Source organism: Plectropomus leopardus, chromosome 13 (genome assembly GCF_026936395.1).
Source record: "Plectropomus leopardus strain MGB_pleo_1.0 chromosome 13, ASM2693639v1, whole genome shotgun sequence".
Classification (NCBI taxonomy): Eukaryota; Metazoa; Chordata; class Actinopteri; order Perciformes; family Serranidae; genus Plectropomus; species Plectropomus leopardus.
In genome coordinates this window covers 17,778,090-17,800,473 of record NC_142188.1, presented here as the reverse complement: position 1 = coordinate 17,800,473, position 22,384 = coordinate 17,778,090, and the positions used below count along the sequence as shown (strand labels likewise).

The 22,384-nt window shown below is 40.3% G+C and overlaps 3 protein-coding genes across 3 annotated transcripts in view; 1 reads left to right on the top strand and 2 right to left on the bottom strand.

Moving 5' to 3' along the window:
* hpse2 (heparanase 2) overlaps nucleotides 1-22,384 on the bottom strand; it is a 132,423-nt gene that overhangs the window by 91,003 nt on the left and 19,036 nt on the right. The gene's annotated exons all lie outside the window — the stretch shown is intronic.
* On the bottom strand, nucleotides 68-6,935 carry got1 (glutamic-oxaloacetic transaminase 1, soluble). Its single transcript, XM_042502254.2, has 9 exons — nucleotides 6,735-6,935; nucleotides 4,470-4,651; nucleotides 4,263-4,386; nucleotides 3,397-3,509; nucleotides 3,194-3,298; nucleotides 2,894-3,044; nucleotides 2,451-2,616; nucleotides 2,189-2,331; nucleotides 68-1,380 (listed from the first exon to the last, which is right to left on the bottom strand). The coding sequence occupies exons 1-9, from the start codon at nucleotides 6,841-6,843 to the stop codon at nucleotides 1,241-1,243; spliced, it is 1,233 nt and encodes a 410-aa protein (XP_042358188.1). The 5' UTR covers nucleotides 6,844-6,935; the 3' UTR covers nucleotides 68-1,240.
* nkx2-3 (NK2 homeobox 3) lies at nucleotides 18,064-20,856 on the top strand. The gene is made up of 2 exons (XM_042502286.2): nucleotides 18,064-18,731; nucleotides 19,844-20,856. The coding sequence occupies exons 1-2, from the start codon at nucleotides 18,341-18,343 to the stop codon at nucleotides 20,485-20,487; spliced, it is 1,035 nt and encodes a 344-aa protein (XP_042358220.1). The 5' UTR covers nucleotides 18,064-18,340; the 3' UTR covers nucleotides 20,488-20,856.

Genomic DNA, 22,384 nt, shown 5'->3' with positions numbered 1-22,384 from the left:
CCATTTTTATATTTGTCCAACTGTACACTGCATTATTATTTTCCGTCATCACTCACTTCAAATCATGTGTGCTTGTAAAAGCTGTTTAATAGATGCAAACAATTCCAACATGTAACAATAGAAACCCACTATTTATTGTTCTTTATTAGTGTTTAATTAATCTTATTAGCTTCATTTTCATTTTCAGCTTTATTTGCTTAACAGTACAACTGTTTTTCTGGTGTACTATGCACAGTAATACGATAGCAAACTGGTTGATCATTAGTGTGTTTGTGCCACTGACATGAGTGGTCTTACATAATATTGCATTAGTGCTATGGACCCACAATTGCTGTGCAAACACAATATTCAGTTGGCAGGTGCCCGACTGAACCAGAAACATCCCAACTTTCAGCTGTGAGCTGAAAAGAGAGATTACACTGGATTCACTGTTAGGATAGTTCAATGTTGTTTGTGCTCACTGAACATAAACTGGAGGTAAAAATGCTTCATAAATACTTATTAAAATTGAGGTAATTAGTTTAACCCCGTTGGGCAGAAGACAGTGGCATTAATAAATTACATAGTTTAAGTTAAAAATACCTTCCTGAGAACACTTATATTTGTTCACATTATCGGCAGTAAATACTGATACTCCGTTTATGATAGAGCTAGTAAATACTTAAAGTATTATCGCTTCCTCTAATCAAAGCTACATTGAGTCAGTTTGGTCAGTGCTTAAATGTTAGTCATTCATGGTAATTACTGCATGTTAAATAAAATTCAAAATGTGTTAATATGTAACACTTGGAATGGATGAATCATGAAAGTATGACATTAAACAGTTTTAGACAGTTGAGTCAGCACTGCTGAGGTAATTTTAACACGGAGCCCTTTTTAAAGGTCCTGGTAATGACACATACACCTACAGTTGACTATTGTAAAAAAAAAAAAAAAAAAAAATCACACTGAGTACACACTATAAGTGGGAGACCAACACGAAGAAACAGGAAAAATCAATAAAACAATTATGTAAAGGAATTTTTCACATTTGTGCGTTTACACAGGATTAGGTCCAGGATGTGTTTCACCTAGCTGAACACAAACACTGAAATGAGGAGGAAACGGGGCCAATAACTGAGGGCTGTGTGTGCAAATTAGAGTTCATGTTTGCCCAATCAAATCTGCTCCATACAAACACTTTCCCCTGGTATCTGGTGGCTCATGAGGAGGTACTGAGAACTGTGGGTAGTGTAGTCCTCTACTGGACCTTGGTGACGGTCTCATGGATGGATTCAGCCACGTAGTCGATGTTCTTGGTGGTCAAACCGCACATGTTGATGCGACCACTGGCCATCAGGTAGATGTGTTTCTCCTTCACCATATATTCCACTTGTTTGGCTGCAGGATATACAGCAGAACCATATTTAATCATTTATTGATTATTAATGTAACACTTTATGGTCTCCTCCCATGAAAATAGCACAGCTAAACAACAGAGACTGGTAGCAAGTTGAGGCAACAAAATCCAAAATGTAAAGTCGGTATACAAATACAGTCTTATAGATTATATTGATGCGGAATTGACAAGATTACAGTTGACATATGACACCCTTTGCTTTGTGTTTCTGGAGTTAGGGTTTTTTTTTTCTGACATCTAAGGAATTGTTAGTCAAGTCAAGTCAATTTTAATTATAAAGCCCATTATCACAAAACATGGTTTGCCTCAGAGGGCTTTACAGTGTATGTGTTAATATAATGTATTTCTTAAAGGAAGTTTGGTGTAATATTTTCAGGGGCAGGGTGGGAAATAATCTTAAAAGGAATCTAGTTGTATTCTTGCAAATAGTGACCCTAAAAGATCCCCAGTTTCTGTGAAATCTTATAGTTTGTGAGTATAAATCTCACATTGTCTTTAGATGTAAGAGGGTGTCATCAGAATTTAGTCTTTTTAAATTCTTATGGTATATGGTTGGCATTAGTTATCTTAACACCTTTTTAACATTCAAAAACTGAAACAATGTTTAAAGGCACCAGATTTTTTTCCCCCGAGAAATACAGTTGAGCTCAGCATTTTTTTGTGCAACTGCAGCAGCTTGCATCACTCAATATGCTGGTTTCTATGGAGATGTGTGTAAGGTGGTTGTGCTGAGCTGTGTATGCGTGTCAGAAAAATCATTTGCTCTCTGTACATAGTCTTTGTACTCACGGTTGAGGCCTGTAAAGCTGAACATGCCAATCTGCTCTGTGATGTGGTCCCAAGTGCCTGGTGTCCCCAGAGCCTGGAGCTTAGCTTTCAGCTGAGCCCTCATCAACAGAACCCTGTCAGCCATGGTCTTCACATTGTCCTTCCTAGAGTCAAAGACATAGAAAAGAATAACTCTGCAGCAGTGAAAAGGCATTGTTTTTATGTCTGTTATACCTCATACAGTGCTTTGGTTGTTATTATTATGGGTATGTTTTGTGCTGACCATTCAGCAAAGAGCTCAGGTGAGGTAAGAGTGATGGCAACAATGCGAGCTCCCTGAGACGGTGGGTTGGACCAAGTTGTCCTGACAATCTTCTCCATCTGGGACAGAACCCGCTTCAGGTTGTCTGCATCACGAGCCACGATGGTAAGGTTTCCCACACGCTCATCTGATGGGACACAACACATCCAACATAAATCAGTATTGTAGGTGTTGCTTCCTTTATGCTTTGCTGATTATTTACAATGTTTTGTCATGTCCAAAAAACTAAGACAGGTGTGGAGTAAGATTACAAAAATCTAAGTTGGAGGCGTATCCTTAATTCTGTTATCAACATGTTGCAAAATAAAGCAAAAGTGAAGTAAAAACAGTATAAACAATGTCACTATTTATCACTGTCATGCAAGCGAATGATGTACGACTCAATGCACCCAGGGTTCACTCACTGTAGAGGCCAAAGTTCTTGGAGAAGGACTGAGCGCAAAACATTTCAAAGCCCATGGAGACAAAGTAGCGGACCGCCCAGGCATCTTTATCCAGACTGCCTGAGGCGAATCCCTGATAAGCCGAGTCAAAGAACACAAACAGCTTCCTCCTCTGGAAAAGAACAGGAGAAAAGATCAAACAGTCATCATATTGTGGTCGACATTAAGTAGCAAAAAGATGTCCTGTTTAAACGGACACTTATGTTAGCTGTGTTACAGTATGGAAAAATGTTAGTTTATATTCATGTATGTCTGCAATACCATCATAACTTCTGCAATCTGCTTCCACTGGTTCTGTGTGGGGTCTGTGCCAGTGGGATTATGGGCGCAGGCATGGAGGACAAAGATAGAACGCTCTGGACAACTCTGTGGGACACAGAAAGAAGAAGTACTGTAAACTTCTAATCAAAATGACTGATGACCAAAATCAAGTAGTACTAGAGTCGCCATCACACACTGCTTACCTCCAGGTCTCCAAGGAAACCGTTCAAATCAAGGCCTCTCCTCTCTGCGTCCCAGTACTTGTATGGACGGACATCCTCAAAACCAGCATTGGCGAATACAGCATTGTGATTTTCTAAAACAACAGCAAGAATAACAAGTGTTTTCACATTATTGTATTACTAGATACAAAGATAAATGCTGTTTTATTAATGCTGCTCAGATAGAAACTGATAACAAATCAAGATTACTGTTGAGACATTTATTAATAGCATACTCTATGAGCTGAGTGTAAAGTCTACAGGGAGTCTAATAAAGAGCTGCTGAGAGAACTTCTGGAGTCAAATTAAAATTGAATAGTGAAAAAAGTAATACTGATCTAATTCTGAAATTATGACTAAAATGTGTTTTTTTTAAATTTTATAAATGTTTTGGCAAATGCTAGCAAATCTCACCCTTTTCAAAACATGCTTTTGTCACATCTGATGAACAATTAAGTTTTCTGAATCGCAATCTCTCGTTCAGTGTGCTATCATTAACCTTTAATGTTATCATTTTATAAAGCAATGCACCTGCAGAGATCACCACTTTTGACCATTTAAGAAGCAATATGACTTTGAAAAAGTTAACTAATGTTGCAAAATAAACATTCTTTTTGTGCAGGAGGTGTATGATAACTTAGTTGGTCATTCTTAATGTTTACTGATAGTGTGGATAAAATGTACAGCAACCACATGCTGACAGTGGCACTGGCAAAGCATGAGTTGCTTATGTGGTGTACAGATACACAGTAAATACTAAAGGTCTTGTTTGTAGGATTTAGCAGCATCTAACGGTGAGGTTACAGAACTGAAACTTCTTCTTTGATTGTGTGCATGTGCGAATGTACCCCAGGTAGGTGCAGACACATAGACGGGTGTTTTGGTGTTGTTGGTTCCATTATAGAAACGTCTGAGAAATTCTGCACCCATCTTCAAAGCACCTGTACCACCCAGACACTGGACGGCCCCCACCTGGCAGTGACAGAAACAGACAGTTAGTTTAGATGCAAAAAGATTAAAAACTGAAACACAGTGTGGTGTTTTACAACACAAACCCTGTTCTCCTGGATGGCAGGACTGTTGTCTCCCAGTGCAATCTTAGAGGCCGAGGATCTGAAGTCAGGCAGGCCCAGGATGGGCAGGTACTCATGATTTAGCCTGTCATCATGCACAATGATCTTTTCCACTTTTTTCACCACTGGCAAAACCCATGGCTGGCCCTCATCTGTCCGGTAGGCTGCAAGAAACAATTTAGGGAAACCATTATATACAAAAAAAATGGACTAAAACAGTTAAGCCTTGATGTATTGCCTAACAATTTCAACAGTATTAAGTATGAGTTTCTAAGAGGGACACTCTTTCTCAGTCAAATAACAGGAATGTAACACTGACCCTGGAAAGATAACTTAGATATTGTAACAGAAGTGCAGTTTCATCTCTCTGCTGAGTGTTTTTGCCGGCTGAACTCTGTGTCACCACCTGATAAGGACAATCGGACAATAGCCTTTTTATCTTCAGAACAGAGGGCATCAACTTACTCTGTAACTCACTAATAAGTTTCAGGGCAAATATCATCTGCAGTAATGAGTTTTGTCTCATTCACTCACTGGCATTGAAGACATGACTAAATTGTAATAAAAAAAAAAAAAAAGAAAGAAAGAAAGAAAGAAAGAGCTGATAGGACTAGAGCCACAACTAACCATTGTTTTCATTTTTGATTATTCTGCACACTGTTAATGTGTTAACCCTGTGATCTAGAAAATTCCAAATAGTAATAAAGTAAAAAATAAATAATAAATAATCACAAGTTCCTAAAAGCCCACATGACATCTCCAGAACCCCACAAATATTCAACTTGTCAAATAAGATAAAGAAAAGCTGCAAAGCCTCGCAACTGAGAGACTGGCGTTAGTTCATTTTTGTCATTTACTTATAAAATGACTTATGCATCTAGTGGATTATCAAAATAGCTGCTGTTTCATTTTCTATCAATCGACTAATAATTAAAAGAGATATTTTTTTTGGCTGTAGATATTAGTTTTTGTGTAGCCTTCAGTTCCCAGCTGCCCAGTAGCTACTGACCATCTGTGGCACAGTTTCTTGCAGAGAGAAGGGGATTATAGGGCCTCAGCCTGCTGTACTAATCATGGGACTCAGGCAGCCTCATCCTGCTGTGCAGTCAGTGCCATTGACACACTGCCACAACAGAGCTAAGCAATGTTTCTCACTCTGTTCCTTTGCAATGTAAGCAGCAAGGATTACTACTTTTAATAAGATTAACACTGAAAACAGTTGTACTGAGGACTGAAATGTGCCATTTGCTCGCCTTAGGAGAGAAGTAGGACTGCGTAGGACTACGTGATACATATTTAAACTCCTGTGTAGCTTGCTCTTGCAGCATGAGGGGAACAGTAATCCCATCGACTCCTTAGTCCACAGAGTAAGAGGGTGTTGTGCAGAGTTGCAGCGAGAGAGAGGAAGAGAGGATACCAGAGAGTACAAATGATTGCTGCCTTTGTGCCACATTATTACATAACAAGAGTGCATTATCAACAAAGCTGCAATCAGCAGTTGGTATGGGGTGACTGAAGAGCAAATAACAAGACCTGACTAGTCGATCAGTTGGAAATCAACCCTCCTGTCAGACGCAAAGTAATGCTGAATAACGTCATTATACAGTTGTAACGTTACATAGAAAACTTGCAACAGTTCATTGCAATTTTACTATGTTTGGTGACCAAGGCTGACAGCTGCACACTAACAAAATAAACATTCAATCAAAGCTACGTTTAAAACACGAAATAAAACCGACAAATAACACCAAGCATAAATAATAATACGAAGTGTGTCTTAAATATCAACAAATAAATGGCAGCAGGTTAAAAGTGCATTGTGGATCAAGTTATTGCACAGTATAAACATCAAACATGACGTTTTAGATAATGCTGCGTTACAGGTGTTACATCGAAATCTGTGACCCGTCAGATTTGGACTAGTTTATGCGGTCAAAGCAATAAAAAAAAAGTGTTCAAATTTTATGGAAACATCCTACATACCATACCGAATTACCCGTCACGGATACTGTATAAGTACTTCAAATTTTGGGTTAACAGCTTCCAGAACTTGTGTCACTATTTGATAGGAGTAAGTCCTACAGAGGTCACAAAATTTGCTGGAACACCGGCTTCAGCTAACAGACACCTAGCTAGCTAAGCTACCACTAGTTGGAACACTAGTTGGTTGCTCCAGGATACCGTTACCATGGCTATCGATGTCACTAGCAACAAGGCAGTCATTCAGACTTATTGTAGACAACTTACCTCCAACTCCGAGGTTCACCTTGTTGGGAAACTGGTCGTTGTTGAAGTCCTGCGTGAGCTTGAAGACAGCCACGGGAGCCGCTTGAGGGACTTCACAAAACACCGACATGTCTGCTGTCAAATTTACAGGCGACTGTGGCGACGACGGGCGACAAGCTGCTACCGGCGGAGCTAACGGGAGAAAAGAGGGCTTTCACCTTCAACTTGGATTTGTGGCATGTGAAGTGGGTGTGAGCGGATTTACCAATAGAAGTCGAGATGCATCTGCAAAACCAATCCCAGCACTGATCCCAGTCCGGTCAAAGTTCAAGAAAACACACACCCGGCACTGTTGACCAATGAATACCTCTGCAGCATGACTGACAAATGTCTCATCAAATGCCTGGCGTTTCAGGATTAGACCGCAATAAAAAAAATCACCACATGGTGGCGCCACAGCCTTATTAAAGCTTGTATCAGGAGCTAAACTGACCAAAATTACTGATGAAATGAGTTTTTCTGCACAGCAATGTCCTCCAGTTTACATGTAAAATGATATATCTTGATCAAATGACTCACAGACAAGATATCTGCCAGACATTGCCAACTCTGTGTCAGAGGGCGAGGCCGAACATCCCATCATAAATGACAATTTGAACCCTCGCTAAACAGACAGCTATTATGCTTGGGCTCCACACTGTTTGAGTAACTGCATGTAAGGATGTGTAAATGTGCAAGCATCTTCATCTGTTCAGTCCTGAGGGCCTCGGCTGAGCCGTGGTGTAAACACTCTGGCTCCTCTGTGCTCTCCCCACAGCTGTCTGCAGGAGCTGAAGTGGTTGATAAATGAGGGCCACTCCAGCCTGCTCGCCCCTATCAGGATTGTGACCCTGTTGGAAAGCTTTTTGGCTGTACTAAAGGCAGGACTCAGCCCGTTTTGAGGCCTCAGTGCTGGCTTTAATGTTTCTGTCTGCTGCATTGTTTGACCTAGTTTGTGTAGTTAAAGTCACTGCTGGTGGAACACATTAAAACAGTAACATCTTCTATTAGGAATACTATAATACGATATGCATTGCTATAGATACAGTAGTTCAGATTAGCTACACTTCCACCAGCATTCAGATAGTACTAATATTATTTTTTTAAGAAAGTTTAAGATGAAGATATTGTTGCATGGTCTAACCATGTTTGCGTAGTGAAAGCTGCAGAAATACAATTTTTTACATGGGTTAAATGACTACTTATACCAGGAATGTCCAAAGTCCAGCCCTGAGGCCAATCATGGCCCGTGGACCAATTTTAAATTACGCTTGGCTTGACTTTCAAAATATAATGAAGGCCTACTTGGCCTGCCACACAATACTGGTAAATTAAGCAAGATCACTTTGCAGATTTTCTATTCAGCTCACAATGGCAGGACTATAATACAGTTTGTAAACACGCATCAAGTGGGAACTATGAAGGCAGAACTAATGTGTTTTCAGAAATAGATGGTAAACGAGCAAACAAGCCAACAGCAGACATTTCCTGTAGCCAGCCATGGCCAACGCAAAGAAGTGACGGCAGTGAGGACTGCTTCTTTTTGGAGCGGTACAAAGTTGACAACATTTTCACTAAAAGATGAAACAGTTGCACATTTGATGTTAGAGGCAGCTGACACCAAGGTATTATCTAATTTATCTATTATCTAATCTGGCCTCCATTCGAAAAAAAAATGGACACCCCTGACTTATACTGTGAAACAGGCTGTTTTGGGAAGGTTACTTCTGAAATGTAATAGTTTACAGATTACTAGTTACCGTGTTGTAAGCAGTAATGTCATTATTTTCATTTCTTCGCTGTCATGTAGCTTATATTTTATTACTTTTCTATCAAATGTTTTAAACTGGTTGATAAAGCTGAAAAAAAAGTCCTAAAAAAACAGCCCAGTAAGTGCATAAATGTTGCACTCAAAGTTTCCTGATGGCTTTGCTGAACTGTGTAGTTTAGAAAAAGGCCAAAAAAAGGCATTCCTGCACGGTGAAAAGATGCAAGGTGACACAGTGAATGTTATATTCTGAAGTTTCTACCGAGAAAAATATATTTGGATGTAACCCCTTGTAATCACCAACATTTTGTTTAGAAACTGTAAAATACTTTATTTTTTACAGTAACTGTAAACGATTACAACTAAATTTATTTTGTATTTAGATAACACTTTTACATGTGAGCAGTTACTCCCCAACACTGGAAACAGGTCACTTATAGTGACAAGCACACACAAATGAAACAAACAAAATTACCATTCAACTCTGCAGTTCTCCTCAGCTGTACACGTGTTTTAGAGTTATTTAGCTCATTGTTTCAGTTTTATATTGCCCGCAACTTTACTGGTTCAGTCTCAACACTATCATTACCTCCCCAGCACCAAACAGGAGAAAACAATATTACTGTGGTGACTAAAGTAAACACTTTGGAGCATACACTAAAGAGGCAGATTTTTTTTCTCAGTAGTTTGTGAGACTGGCAGAGCAAAGAAAGAGAGTAAATATCTTTATTCTTCTTATCTTATCTTCTTATGAGCGCTTACGTTGCTCCGTGTTTGCTGGATGTGTAAATAAACAGGCAATTGTTTATAATGTTACAAGGTGATAACATATCAACATAGTGTTCCATTGTTCCCAAAAGGTTAAAAAAAAAAAAAAAAAAAAAAGATGCTGCTTAAAAAATCAGTAATTCTGCTTTATTACTGTATAGCTCAGAAATACACTATTAATTAAGAGATTTTTTTATACTGTAAATGTTACGCTGTTAATTGATTAGGAAAACCAGAGGTATTCCTGATGAAGGGCTCGGGAGTATCAATGTTATATCAATACTGTGATATTAGATTCGATATCAATCAAATAAATAATAAAGGCTGTATAACAGTAAAGTGAAGTAACATTTTCTGAACTTACCAGACTGCTCTGGCTGGTTCAATATTTACTCATTGTATCCACATTATGATTTATCAAAAATCTTATTGTGTCGATATTTTGTGAGGCACCAATTGTCAACCCTTCCATATCGTCACAATATAGATATCAAGGTATTTGGTCAGATATTTTCTCCATATCAACCAGCCCCATCCTTATGCATTAAAAAAGTAAGCTAAAAAAATAACAGGTAATGCTGTACAGGATAAACATTGTACAAATGGATTTGCACAACATGGTGACAAAAAAGTTGTCCTTAATAATGGTTTATCTCTGATTTATAGACCATGACTAAAGTATTTTTAACCAAGAATAAAGCATTATATACGCCTTATTAATCATGCTCTACCAATGTGGTACAAATAATCATAATACCAATTATCACAGAAAACTGAGTTACAATTTTCCCCTCCGGTTTTGTCCCAGATGTTACTCACTTTCCCCATACCTGGAACCACCCCCACTCATCTCCCCGCTTCACTTTGACAGTAGATGTTTTCATTCTTTCCAACCAGGTGAGGGTGTCTCGTATGTTAGCTATCACTGTCAGCCCTGCAATTATGGGATTTGAGCTCCCAGAACAAGGCTCGGGGGCCCAGGGCAGGGTTTGGTGTGTACGCACTGGGGAGGCCCCAGGACCACGGTTTGGGCTGTGATGTGAAGTGTGAGTCAGAGCAAAGAGTGACAGCAGCCGCCTCTGGCAAGACAGTGCCCACAGGGGGAGTGTGTCACATCCAGATCAATGAGTTAGTCAGCCAAACATTCACAGGCACCTTCTCTGCATCTCCTTGACATTGATATGTGGAACATTTATTTTGGCATCTAGCAGAGAAATGCAAATATGACAAAAAAAGAAAAGTGCCAACAAGGATTCTTTTATCACAGTGTTTTCATTTTGCATGCAGGTTATCATTGGTGCTGTTGACACTAAAACACACAAAGGCACACATTCAGGCACAAGACAGTCACATTCCAGCTGCGGTATCACTGAAACACAAACAGGAGCGTGTGCGCACACACAATACACACTGCAGCACATTCCAAGGGGGACGTTGCAGCGTTGCTCACATGTTGCTGTGGCCTCTGTGTCTCTGGGTCAGAGCGCTGTGGTGAGTGACCACCTTTTTAGCTTCCCGCCTTGTTTGTTTTCCAAAGACAGTGTCATCAATTCTCTAACAAGGGACTAGACACAGCAACAACAGACAGCACAGGACCTCCCTGTTGCTCCCTGTGCAGTCCAATGACTGATGGAGCGTGCATGCAATAACACACATCAACGCTCTGTGCGTCTGACTGCATTCCGACTTCTGTATCTGAGTGTGTGTCTGCGCAAGGTTATGTGTGCATACATGTCTTTGTGTGCTCCATTTGATATCATGATATGAAATCTGATTTTTTTTCCTTGGGCATGCGTACATTCACACTTTACCCTCTCTCTTATGTACATCTGAATGATGACATACTGTTTGTACACCTGAATGACAAAAATGTAAACTAGATTAGTGGATTCAAATGAAATGCCAATTTAATTTTCCAGATAGCATAGTAATTGCTTTGTAAAATGAAATTTTAAAACATCCTATCAGTATTTCACCTTTAGTTTTTTTGAGTTTCACAAATGCAAATAAATGAATGTAGCAGTTGCAAGTGCACTGTTTGCACAGCTGAAAAAAAAGAAAAGAAAAAAAATAAAGTTTTTTTATTTTTGTTAAGATTCATTGTGACAAAGGCCATACACCATCTGAGATGGTTTTCTGAAAAAAATCCTGACAATGTCACTACATGTGCCACTCACACAGAATAAAGAAGTAGTTCATCATGTGGGAAGCATGCTTATTCTTGCCTTAATTTAAATGACAAGTTCACCACCTCTCTCATTTTTGTACAATAGAGCCAGCAGCCACATATCTTTTCACACAGACTGAAACAGAGAAACCGCTAACCTGGCCAGAGGTCCAGAGGAAGCAAAATCCATCTACCAACACCTCTAAAGCTCTTTAATTGGTATTTTAAACTTCACAACGCAAAGTGTCGACAAAAAATTAGGTTTTACCAAGGGTCAACATGTTAATCAGTGAGCTTTAGGGCCCAGGCAACAAACCGACATCACAGAGCTGTGGCAATAAAGGCCAACTTTTGCATCGCCTTACATTGACTGTCTCGTTAAAAAAGTTGCACTGAACACACCTTAATTTCTACAGCCAAAGGCCAACTAGCATGTATGCTCCGCACCTGTGTGAAAAGAAATAAGTCACCATGCCAGCAGGCAGCGGCAGTCTGTACTTGTCATACAGAAATGGAAACCAGAAGACAAACATGACAGATGGATTCGATGGATTCGTGCACTGAGCTGAACTGCTTATCTGAGTGATTTCATTCACAGATAGACTCTGCTGTCTCCAACGCCAATTAAACATGCTGAATCAGCCGGAAAAGAGTAGAGAGGGGGCACCACAAAACCTTGGGCAACAGACCCTCAGTGATTGCTCAAAGTTGACCAACGGCTGACTGTTCACTTGGTGTGTCAGGGCTCTCAAAGATTCCCCTATGTGGATTTGGTTACCTTGGGCCTCCTGTTGCCCCCCATTTTCAGTGTTTGTGCTACACTTTAACCAACTATTGGCATGTACAGGTAGATTTATATTTATTGTACAGACATTAGAGTATTAATATCTTCATTTAATTCTTGAAAAGAAAGTAGAGCAAAATATTTCCCAAAATGTTTTAGGATTTGACTTTGATCCTCAGTTTTGACAAGTAGGATCATATCAAGGTCTGCTAATATGCTGCTGTTCACTGATATGGCCTTTACCCCATAAGGCTGGGTGGAACCTCAAACACAAGGTCTACCGTGTGCTATTCTAATTGATTGATGTTGTCTTTTGGCCAGCTCTGGCACTCCAGGCCGCTGCTTTATACAAATATGCATGCAAAGAAACAAAGACAGGAAGTGGAAGACTCATGTCTGCATTTTTACAGTCACTGCTAATTTTCTGTCTGTATAAAGCTGCAAAATGATCGGTGATTAATAAAACCTGCCTATAATAATCCACATGGAAAGATCAGCGGGGGATTTGATTCTCCCATTCACACAGACTAAAACTGCACTGTTGAGGTTACAGTAACTATTTACAAAAACTGAACTTTATTCATAAGGAGACTGGTTTTGCCAAAACAAACTGTCACTTTGATGAAGATACCACCGTGGTTGTTGGAGCGACAGTAGCATTTTTTTTCAAGGATGTTTACTGCTACATCCAGGATGCATGCGCGCTTTTATTTTATGGCAACACTGTCTTTCCCACGAGAACTATTAGTGCATGAGCTAGTTAGAGATTATCCCTCCGGTAGCAAACTGAACTTGATTCAACCTTTTATTTTTAACATTTTGTCCAATGCAAAATAGGACAGAACATACAAGCAGCTGGAGGGAACACTGAAGGTCCACACATCCTATTCAGTTAACACCGCCTTCAGCAATGTCTTTATCTACATGGCCTGCGTGGAGAGAGGATAAGCATATTTAGGTTGCATGCTTCCTCTCTAACTAGATTCCCAACACCGTAGATCACAGACATTACAGCCCTTACATCCCCCTGTTAGCGCTCGTATATACAAACACACACCTGCTGGGGCAAGGCCGTCTGGGAGAGAATTACAGCAGGCTAATTTATGAGACCCAAGGGAGGGCAAAGGGCAGGGGACCCAGACTGGCCCGACCTCACTTCCTCCTTTCGTGGTCTCAAAGTTAGACCTTCGATACACAGAGCAGGGCTTTGGTTCACAAAAACGTCGCCCACTCACAGTCTTTCAAACAAACAATATAATTGGGTATCTTTTTCCTAACCTGGTTAATACAATGAGCCCCAAGGGAGAGTTGCAACGTACAAGTCAGCTAGCACCTCAGTCCCCCCACCGTTGTGGACAATTTCAGCCCAGTTGCCAGAAGAAAATGTTGCCGTTGTATGTTTATGCAAACCAAGGATATGTTTGATTTGTGCATTTTAAATGTGTCATACTATCTTTAATGTGACGTAGTTCAGATTTCATGTATAAGAGCTGAGACTCTCAGGAGATGATTGTGGATGGCTTGGCATCTGGGCAAGAAAGCCAAGCAGCAGACAGACCAGGTATTTTTTTAAGAGTTTGATGCATTTTTTGGATTGTTGGTTGCAACAAAACTGGGTATTTTTTAACAAGAGTTCAGGACATTTCCAGTAGTGTTTGTAGCAACCAAGATATTTTTTTTAATGAGAGTTCAGGGCACTTCCTGCAGTGTCTGTAACCAACCAGGTATTTTTTTTAACAAGATTTTGTGACATTTCCAGCTGTGTTTGTAGTGATCTATCCGGCATTTTTTAAAAGAGAGTTCAGGACATTTCAAGCCATGTTTGTAACAACCAAACTGGATATTCTTTTCAAAAGAGTTTGGGGCATTTTCAGGTGTGTTTGTAGCGACCCATCAGAAATGTTTTAATGAGAGTTCAGGACATCCCCAGTAGCATTTGTAGTGTACAAACCAGTTTTCTTTTTTTGTTTTTTTTTTAAAATGACAGTTAAAGGACATTTCCAGCCATGTCTGTAGTGACCAAACTGGGTATTTTATACCAGAAAATGATGTTTCCTTATGTGTGCGTCAAAACCTAACCCCATGTTAACTAGCGTTGTGACAACATAAAATTGAAAATTGAAATCTCACGTTTAAAAATTTCCACTACATATGAAACTTGCAAATGTAACATGATTGTGGTTTGCAGAATCGTATGATGCCAACATTTATTCTGGCAACTGCGTTGATTATTTGCCACTTTTGGAGCCGAAAGTAAGTGGGTGAGAATAGGGTTTTGCCTAAAATCTGTCCCCGGGCTCGCCTCTGGCCTTCTCATTTCCTCCAGTTAGAAGGCGCTGTCATCCGTCACTCGGGCCCAGGCAGGGGCACAATAGCATAGTCTGGGTCCTGGCTACTGACACCATCACGTGGGCTGCTGATAAGACTCACCTTCCGGGACCTCGGAGAACTGAGCCATTACTGTCACACAACAGCTTGGTCCTATGCCATTCTTACAGATGACCATGAAATAAAAGGGAAAAGGAAAGTACATTATGAGGCAAGCACACTCTGCATGTAATTGTGCGTTCTTCTAGATTTTCAAGGTCCTTTAATCTTTATGGCCTCGTGACTTCCATATTGCAACACGCTCTCCTAATGCAAGATGCTGGGGAAAAGCTAAGTGTGTTAGATAACCCACTCACACACAACATGGAAAGCAGCAGACACACTTGAGCTAATCTATTTTCCCCTAATGTAACAATCTATTGTTGTTATTGGCTTACTGTAAGACAAATGGATAAGTCATACTTCAGTTCTTCATCACACATCCAGGCTGTTATAGTAACACCTGTAAACAACCAGCTCCTTTGTAGAAAGATGTTAAGTGCTCCTACAAAGCTCTGTCAAGTCATAATAACACACATCTTCTCTCAATACACACACACACACACAATGTATGCTACACAAGGCCTGTACAGAGCAACCACAGACGCTGGAGGTGTTGACGCTTTCTTTACGCAGAGTTTACCACTGCGGTAAAACCATCAGATACCAATCGCCTCTCGGCTTTACAGAAGCAGAGACCACAGGGGAAAGATAATTGCAGTCATTACCAAGTCATCAAACTTCGCTTCTGTGTTCGGGGATCTGCTGTCTTTAGAGAACATTCAGCCCCACATCTCCAACAGGATCGGTGCTGTGGGCCTGCAACCACTGATATGACTATACACCTGCCACTCTGCACAGAAGACACTGCTTGGACAGGTTCGCCTGATATGGAGAGGAGGGGGCAAGAAGAAACATGTTGAGCACTGCCTGGCAAGACATCAACTTTAAAGAACTCACCAGAAACTGAATTGTGAGGAATGATTGAAACTTGACTGCAGCAGAAACGGAAAGTTGATTTTTATTTAGTTATTTAATGTTTGTCTCTTTGTGAGTTGAGAGCCCTGCAGTCTATCCGTGCTGACCTCTGACCTCAGGCTGCTTATCGCGATGATTCTGAAATGAAGATGATGTATTGGAGAGGCGCATTCAGCACCCGAGCAGCTCCTTGACACTCTCTGGGAGTCTGGGTTTTGTTACAGGCAGGAAACAGACTCTTCCGCTCCGTAAACACGCTTCTCTGCTTGGCCACTTTTGGGCTGCCGGTGGCACGCGAAGACCGCTGGTGATGGTCAGTTGAGGAATCGCGGGGCTGTGCGCGCGTGCGTGTTTAGGGTTGAAAGATAATTGCGCCATTAGCGTGGAAACCCGCATCTCTGACCCGTGACGCTTTGAATTAACATGAAGGCTGCAGCGGCCCGTAAAAACTCAATTAAATAATAATAGCCTCTTAAAATAATAATAACACATACATTTAAATACTGCAGGCTTTTTGACTGAATATATTCCACCAGCTCATTTAGCTAATAATTTGCACCTAAAAACTAAAAGAAAAAAAATATTTTTTTCGTCATTACTCAGCAGACATGGATTCCTGTGTTTGGTCTGTTGTCTCTTTAAATCATTGCACTCAATAAACAGAACTGGGTAAATATTTGGGAAACAAATTGAGCCGATTTACAGCCTTCTGGAGTATTTTACGACGCAATGTATTCCACTTAAGTGTTCATAAATTCCAAGTAACTTGCTCAAAATCACCGTTTACGTTGCGAAAATTACCAGTGGTTATCCTTTTAAGCTGAAGTGGAGAAGTACTTCAGCAGTTTTTCTAATGCGCAAATTGAACTGACCACCTAAAATTTACATTTCTTTTTTTTTTCTCTTTTTTTTCTTTTTTGCTAGTGGACAAGCCTTCTGCGCACTGACGCCTCTTCTCTCTGCAAACCTAATTCCTTACCCAACTCCTCCACTTAAACGGAGTATTTTAAAAGACAGATCTCCAGAAAGAGGGGAAGACGCTACCCTAATCTAAACAGCGCCTTGTTGATGGTGAGCGGATGAGATTATGTCGGCATGCCCTCCTTTTCTTTCCACACGGTTTAGGAGCAATGGGCCTTCAGACCCTGGCGCCTGCACTTGGCCACAGATAGAGAGGTGTCCCGTTTCAGCGTGTTTGCCTTTTGGCACACAGGTAGAGAAATTTCACACATTTTGTTTTTGTTTATTATTCATTAAATAAGACCAAACTTTTTGGGAATACTGAAATCTGCTTATTGGAGTCTGTGACTTAGAATCACACGCACATTGTAAAGATTTTCTTTCTTTTCTATCTGTTTTTATCTTCTTTGTTTCCACTTAACGAATAACTTCATAGGCCCCGTAGTTTTTTGTTATAATTATTAATTATTATTGTTGGTCTATATTCTATTCTGTAGGTTTAATATGCTGCTGGTTACTTAAATTTCCCTCGGGATCAATAAAGTACCTATCTATCTCTATCTATCATCATCATCATCATCATCATCATCATCATCATCATCATCATCTTCATCATCATCATCTTCATCATCTTCTTCTTCTTTATTATTAATCTTATTACTATTACTACTACTACTACTGCTGCTATTATTATTAATTATTATTATTATTATTATTATTATTATTATTATTATTATTAGTTGTTGTAGCTGTATTGTTGTTCTTATTATATACGATATTAATAAGCAAGAATATATTGAAATGAAACTACTGCAGCGACATTTAAGCTTGTTTTTTCTTGTATCATAAGCTGTACATGAAACGGTTAGTATCAATTGAGAAAACTGTCTTTTAAAAAATGTATCCACGGAAATACTCAGATAATGCTAAGGGAAAGCATCATCGTGACCATTTTTTTGTGGAAAAAAATCCTACAATTTTCTCCAATTTAGGGAAACATAAATAAAGCACTAAATATTCCCCACATCTCACTGGGTTGCCAATTTTATCTCATTTCCCACAGTTGCAGCACAGTATCTTATCCACGGATTGCCGAGACAGGAAACGAAGATATGCGTAATCTCAAGAGCGCCGTGGTGATGATGGGAAGAACTGAGATGTTGTCGGGCCATTCAGCAGACAAGACGATAATAAATGCCGTTCCAGACTCTGGATAAACCCATCCGACCAAACGGAGGATTTTGTTGTAAAAGCATTTCAATTATTAAAATTTAAAAGGCTTTTATGATGTTGTTTTGGTGTTACTGTATTCTGTTGGGAAAATAAATTTTAAATAATCCTTACCTTTAACACCTTTAACAGGCTGAGTGGAGTCGATGGTGTTAACAATATTTCATAAATTAGGCATATATGTCTTTCTGACATACACCGACATAGAGAGAGGGAAAGAGAGGCTGTCAGTCCCTCCCCCGCGTCAGCACGTCATTGAAAGGGAGAGGACAGCATCTTGGCTGACCCAGCTCTTTCTCTAGATAACTGAATTCAGCCAACCAAACAGGATCGACCTCTCTCTTTCTCTCTCAGCCCCGCAGCCACAGACAGCCAAAGGAGAGGGATGTCACAGCTGAAAGAAAACCAGTCCTCCTCCGTCTGCATTAAAAACAAGCAGCGCGCGACCATTCTTCACGCTTACGCACGGGGTATTTACTTCTTTTACGCGCCGTCAGGAGACAAATCAGACCAATTTCGGTCCTGTTGACCATTTGTTATCTGTCATCGCTCTCTTGGTGGTAATAATGCTCCCCAGTCCGCTCATAACTTCTTCCACCACGCCTTTCTCTGTGAAGGATATTCTCAAGTTAGAGTTGCAGCAACAATCTCAGCAGCACCAGCTCCAGTTCATCTCCTGCTTCGGTCTCTCCGGTGCGCTGTCACAACCGGGAGCTTTCCCAAATAAACCGCTCCGCTCTTATTCGCCGCCGTCCTGCATGCTGGCCGGGAGGGACAGTTCAAGTCCCATCAGCTCCGGCCTTTCGGAGAGCGAGGAGAGGATGTCGTATCTCAACACGCTGACGGTTCAGGAGCGGCTGGCGGAGTCTGGTCTGCCGGGAGAGATGTTTGGCAACCCGGCGGAGAATCACTCTGCAGAGCTCCGACTGGACACCGAGCAAGAGGAGCAAGACATTAGTGAGTACCATGATAAATATTTTCATCCAAAACTGCGTGAGGAGGAAGAGGATGATAATTATGATGATAATGGTGGTGGTGGTCGTAGTTGTTGCTTTTATTGGCAACTGTATAAACAATAGCACTGACAGAGGAGTCAGAATCAAAATTTCATTAAACCTAACAATTTGCCTGTCTTGCAAAAAAACATCACATCTAAGGTGACTTTATTTATTTATTTACTTTTGAGAAATAATTAAAGCCAACGTTCAACATATTATTTGATTATTCATGTAGAAACGATTACAAATTGCCTACAAGGGAAATATGCCCTCCACCTGAGTGCTGCTAATAATATAAAATAAATGATAATTTTAAAAAATCTAGGTGTTTAATTGCTTTATTTTTGTAATTGTATATACATACTATATATAGCAAGTGCCACACCTTGCACAGCTGCTCCATGCTATTCATTCACTGCCAGCTACTTGCAGGTATTTAAATGTTGTTTACATGTGTACTGATTAATGTATTTTTGACAATCCAAATCACGATCCATGAACACATTTTTTAAATTTAGCCAAATGAATGTGTATTTAATTATCACAGAAATCAACAGAAATATTGGGATAAAAAAAACTTCAACTTTAATTTTTCAAGATTTAAAACTTGGTTTGTTTAAGGTCTCGAATGAATTGAAAACTATTTTATCTAAACTTCCCTCTATTTAGCTTTCATCGAAGCATTTTGTCATTTATTTCAAAATAAAAATAAAATGTTGAAGCAATTTCTTTTTAAGTAGGCCAAATTTTACATTATTGTTATCATTATTATTATTATTATTATTATTATTAATGTTGTTGTTGTTGTTATTGTTATTGTTTTTTTTTTATCTAATTAGTTGTGGAAAAACTAATGCAAATCATAGGGAAAACATTTTAAAAACCCGCGTCGAAATTATTTAATATGGAAACACGGTTTTGCTTAAAAATCAAGCTTTTTAGATTAAGACAATTAATGTGGATAACGGTGTGATGAGTTTTGGAAATTATGGAGTGTTGAATAAATATTTTAAATAGTGCATAATTACCACGTCTTGTTTTAGCTTAGTTAAATGTTTCTTCTCCACGCAGAGAGCTGCGGTGCGTTGGGGGGTGACTGTGAGGATCAAGACTCTGAGAAACCCGCCACCAAGCAGCAGAGGACCAGGAGGAAACCCCGGGTCCTCTTCTCGCAGGCTCAGGTCTTTGAGCTGGAGCGGCGCTTCAAGCAGCAGCGCTACCTGTCCGCTCCAGAGAGAGAGCACCTGGCCAGCTCCCTGAAGCTCACCTCCACCCAGGTCAAGATCTGGTTCCAGAACAGGAGGTACAAATGCAAGAGGCAGCGGCAGGACAAGACTCTGGAGATGGCAGGTCATCACCATCACCACCACCACCCACCGCCGCCTCCCAGGAGGGTGGCTGTGCCGGTGCTGGTCCGGGACGGGAGACCTTGTCTGGCTGGATCCCAGAACTACAACACTTCTTACACAGTCGGAGCTCCGAACCCGTACAGCTACAACGGCTATCCAGCTTACAGCTACAACAACTCGGTGTATAGCAACACTTACTCCTGTACTTATTCTAGTCTGCCTGCTCTGCCGCCCAGCAACACCACTGCTAACGCTTTTATGAACATGAATTTGGGAAACCTCGGCGCACAGACGCAAAGCCAGGCACCCCAAGGACCCGTTGTTACACCCTGTCAGGGAGCTCTGCAGGGCATCCGGGCATGGTAGCGCAGTCTTTACGCACAGTTAGGAGAGACTTCTCTGGGATGGGGGTTTGGACTCGAGCATGTAAAGCTGATCTGCTAATGCAACCAAAGCACAATTAAAAACTCTGTAACACATTACAGAAAGTAGAGGCCAGCAGGATGTAACTCAAGGCAGGCCTGTGAGGAAACTCACACCCACTGACTGAGACAGAAACCATACAGTATGCGCCTTTTTCTCTGAGCCACGATGTTAAGAAACGTATTAAACCTGCTGTTGGATATTTGATTGTCGAAATAAATGTTGCCTTTAAGCAAACATTGTGCGTAAAACGACCTATTGTTATTCAAATTTGATGTAATGTGCAACAAAAATAAAATGATTTTATATGGATGTTTTCTTTAGACGGATAATCCACAATGAATTGAATACTGGCATAGGTCCATTCAAGTCGATCTCCAAAATTCGTTGCAAGAAAAAACCAAAGTGGATGACAATTGCTGGATAATGCAGTCTTGATAGTATTATATTTAGGGGTTGTTATTACGTTTGTTTTTGTAAAAGTGTTATTTTTTTCTTTTGGCCAACAGACTTTGTTTTTACTTTAAAACGTAAATGAACGACAGCCAATATGAATTTATGCAAACCCTCTTTTACGTTATTAGGGTTGTTTTTACGCTCAAGTTACAATAAAGAAAATTATCAGTGAAGATGAAATTAAAAGGTAAAAAAAAAAAAACCCACAATGACACAAGTGACCGTGTTTTTCTGTGCTTTGTGTGTGTTTTAATATGTTGTTTGGAAGTTTATGGGACATTTCAATCAATTAATGTTATTTATAGAACAAATAGTGTAGTTTCTCATCGTCTAAAATCGTTTCTCAAGCCAAGCAAGCTTTTTTTTCCTGTGAGAAAGCTTGTGGTAGACTTTGGTCTGAGACAAGAACCAGAAACAGAGAAAATTTAGAGGCGAGCTGATGTCCGGTCAGGATTCAGACAGAGATGGACATTAACCAGACAGCCAGCATCCTCAGGACCCACAGAGCGAATAAACTCACAGAGCTTCAGATGATAAATATTGTTGAAAAATGTCTCTTTGTTGAATTATGACTAAAAGATAATTCCGAATGTATTTTAGAAAATGTTTACCACAGATAATAATAATAATAATAATTATTATTATAATGGTTTAATGAAACAGTCATTTATAATTATTTTATTATGTCAGAATCATAAAATAATTACCCATATCTTCACTGACTCGCACTCGAGGACGGACGGACGGACACACGCACACACGCACACGCACGCACACACACACACACACACACACACACACACACACACACACACACACACACACACACACACACACACACACGCCGTTAATTGGAGATGATGGACAAACACCTTCACCTCAGGCTCCACGGACACTATTAATGGAGATAAATGGCAACGTAAACAGAGTGTTTGTCTCCTCTGATAGCCTCACTGGCCACTTCCCCTGGCTACCGCACTGCCGGTAGGACATACCTGGTGTCAGCTCTAAGTGCTGCACAGTCACTAGTGTAAATAGAGCTGGCGACAGGACGGCGATGCCTGAGGACGCGGCCTGGCCACGGCTGCTCTGACAGGCGCTGCGATCGCTATCTCGCGCTTCCAAAGATAGCAGCTCGGATCATCGCAGCGCGAGGCGTGGAGTTTCCCAAAACAAAGTCTCCAATGGCAACCACTCAAGGAGCTCACAAAGGAACCAGCGCCCAAATATAGAGAACGAAAAGTGCGAGGAGAAGTTGGATCTCCTGACTTTCAAGTGTCGTCCCAGCTGCAAACATGGCATCAGATGGAAAGGAGGAGACGTTTTTAGGACTGCAGCCAAATGATACAAATTGAACATATATTAGGACATTGGAAGGTTAGAC

Excerpts from the sequence above, each read along its gene's own strand:
- got1 (XM_042502254.2), bottom strand. The coding sequence starts at position 6,843 with ATGTCGGTGTTTTGTGAAGTCCCTCAAGCGGCTCCCGTGGCTGTCTTC. Across the intron at positions 4,652-6,734 it reads GGTGAACCTCGGAGTTGGAG|CCTACCGGACAGATGAGGGC; the intron begins GTAAGTTGTCTA and ends TGTTTCTTGCAG. Across the intron at positions 3,299-3,396 it reads GTTTCCTTGGAGACCTGGAG|AGTTGTCCAGAGCGTTCTAT; the intron begins GTAAGCAGTGTG and ends TGTGTCCCACAG.
- nkx2-3 (XM_042502286.2), top strand. The coding sequence starts at position 18,341 with ATGCTCCCCAGTCCGCTCATAACTTCTTCCACCACGCCTTTCTCTGTG. Across the intron at positions 18,732-19,843 it reads GCAAGAGGAGCAAGACATTA|AGAGCTGCGGTGCGTTGGGG; the intron begins GTGAGTACCATG and ends TTCTCCACGCAG.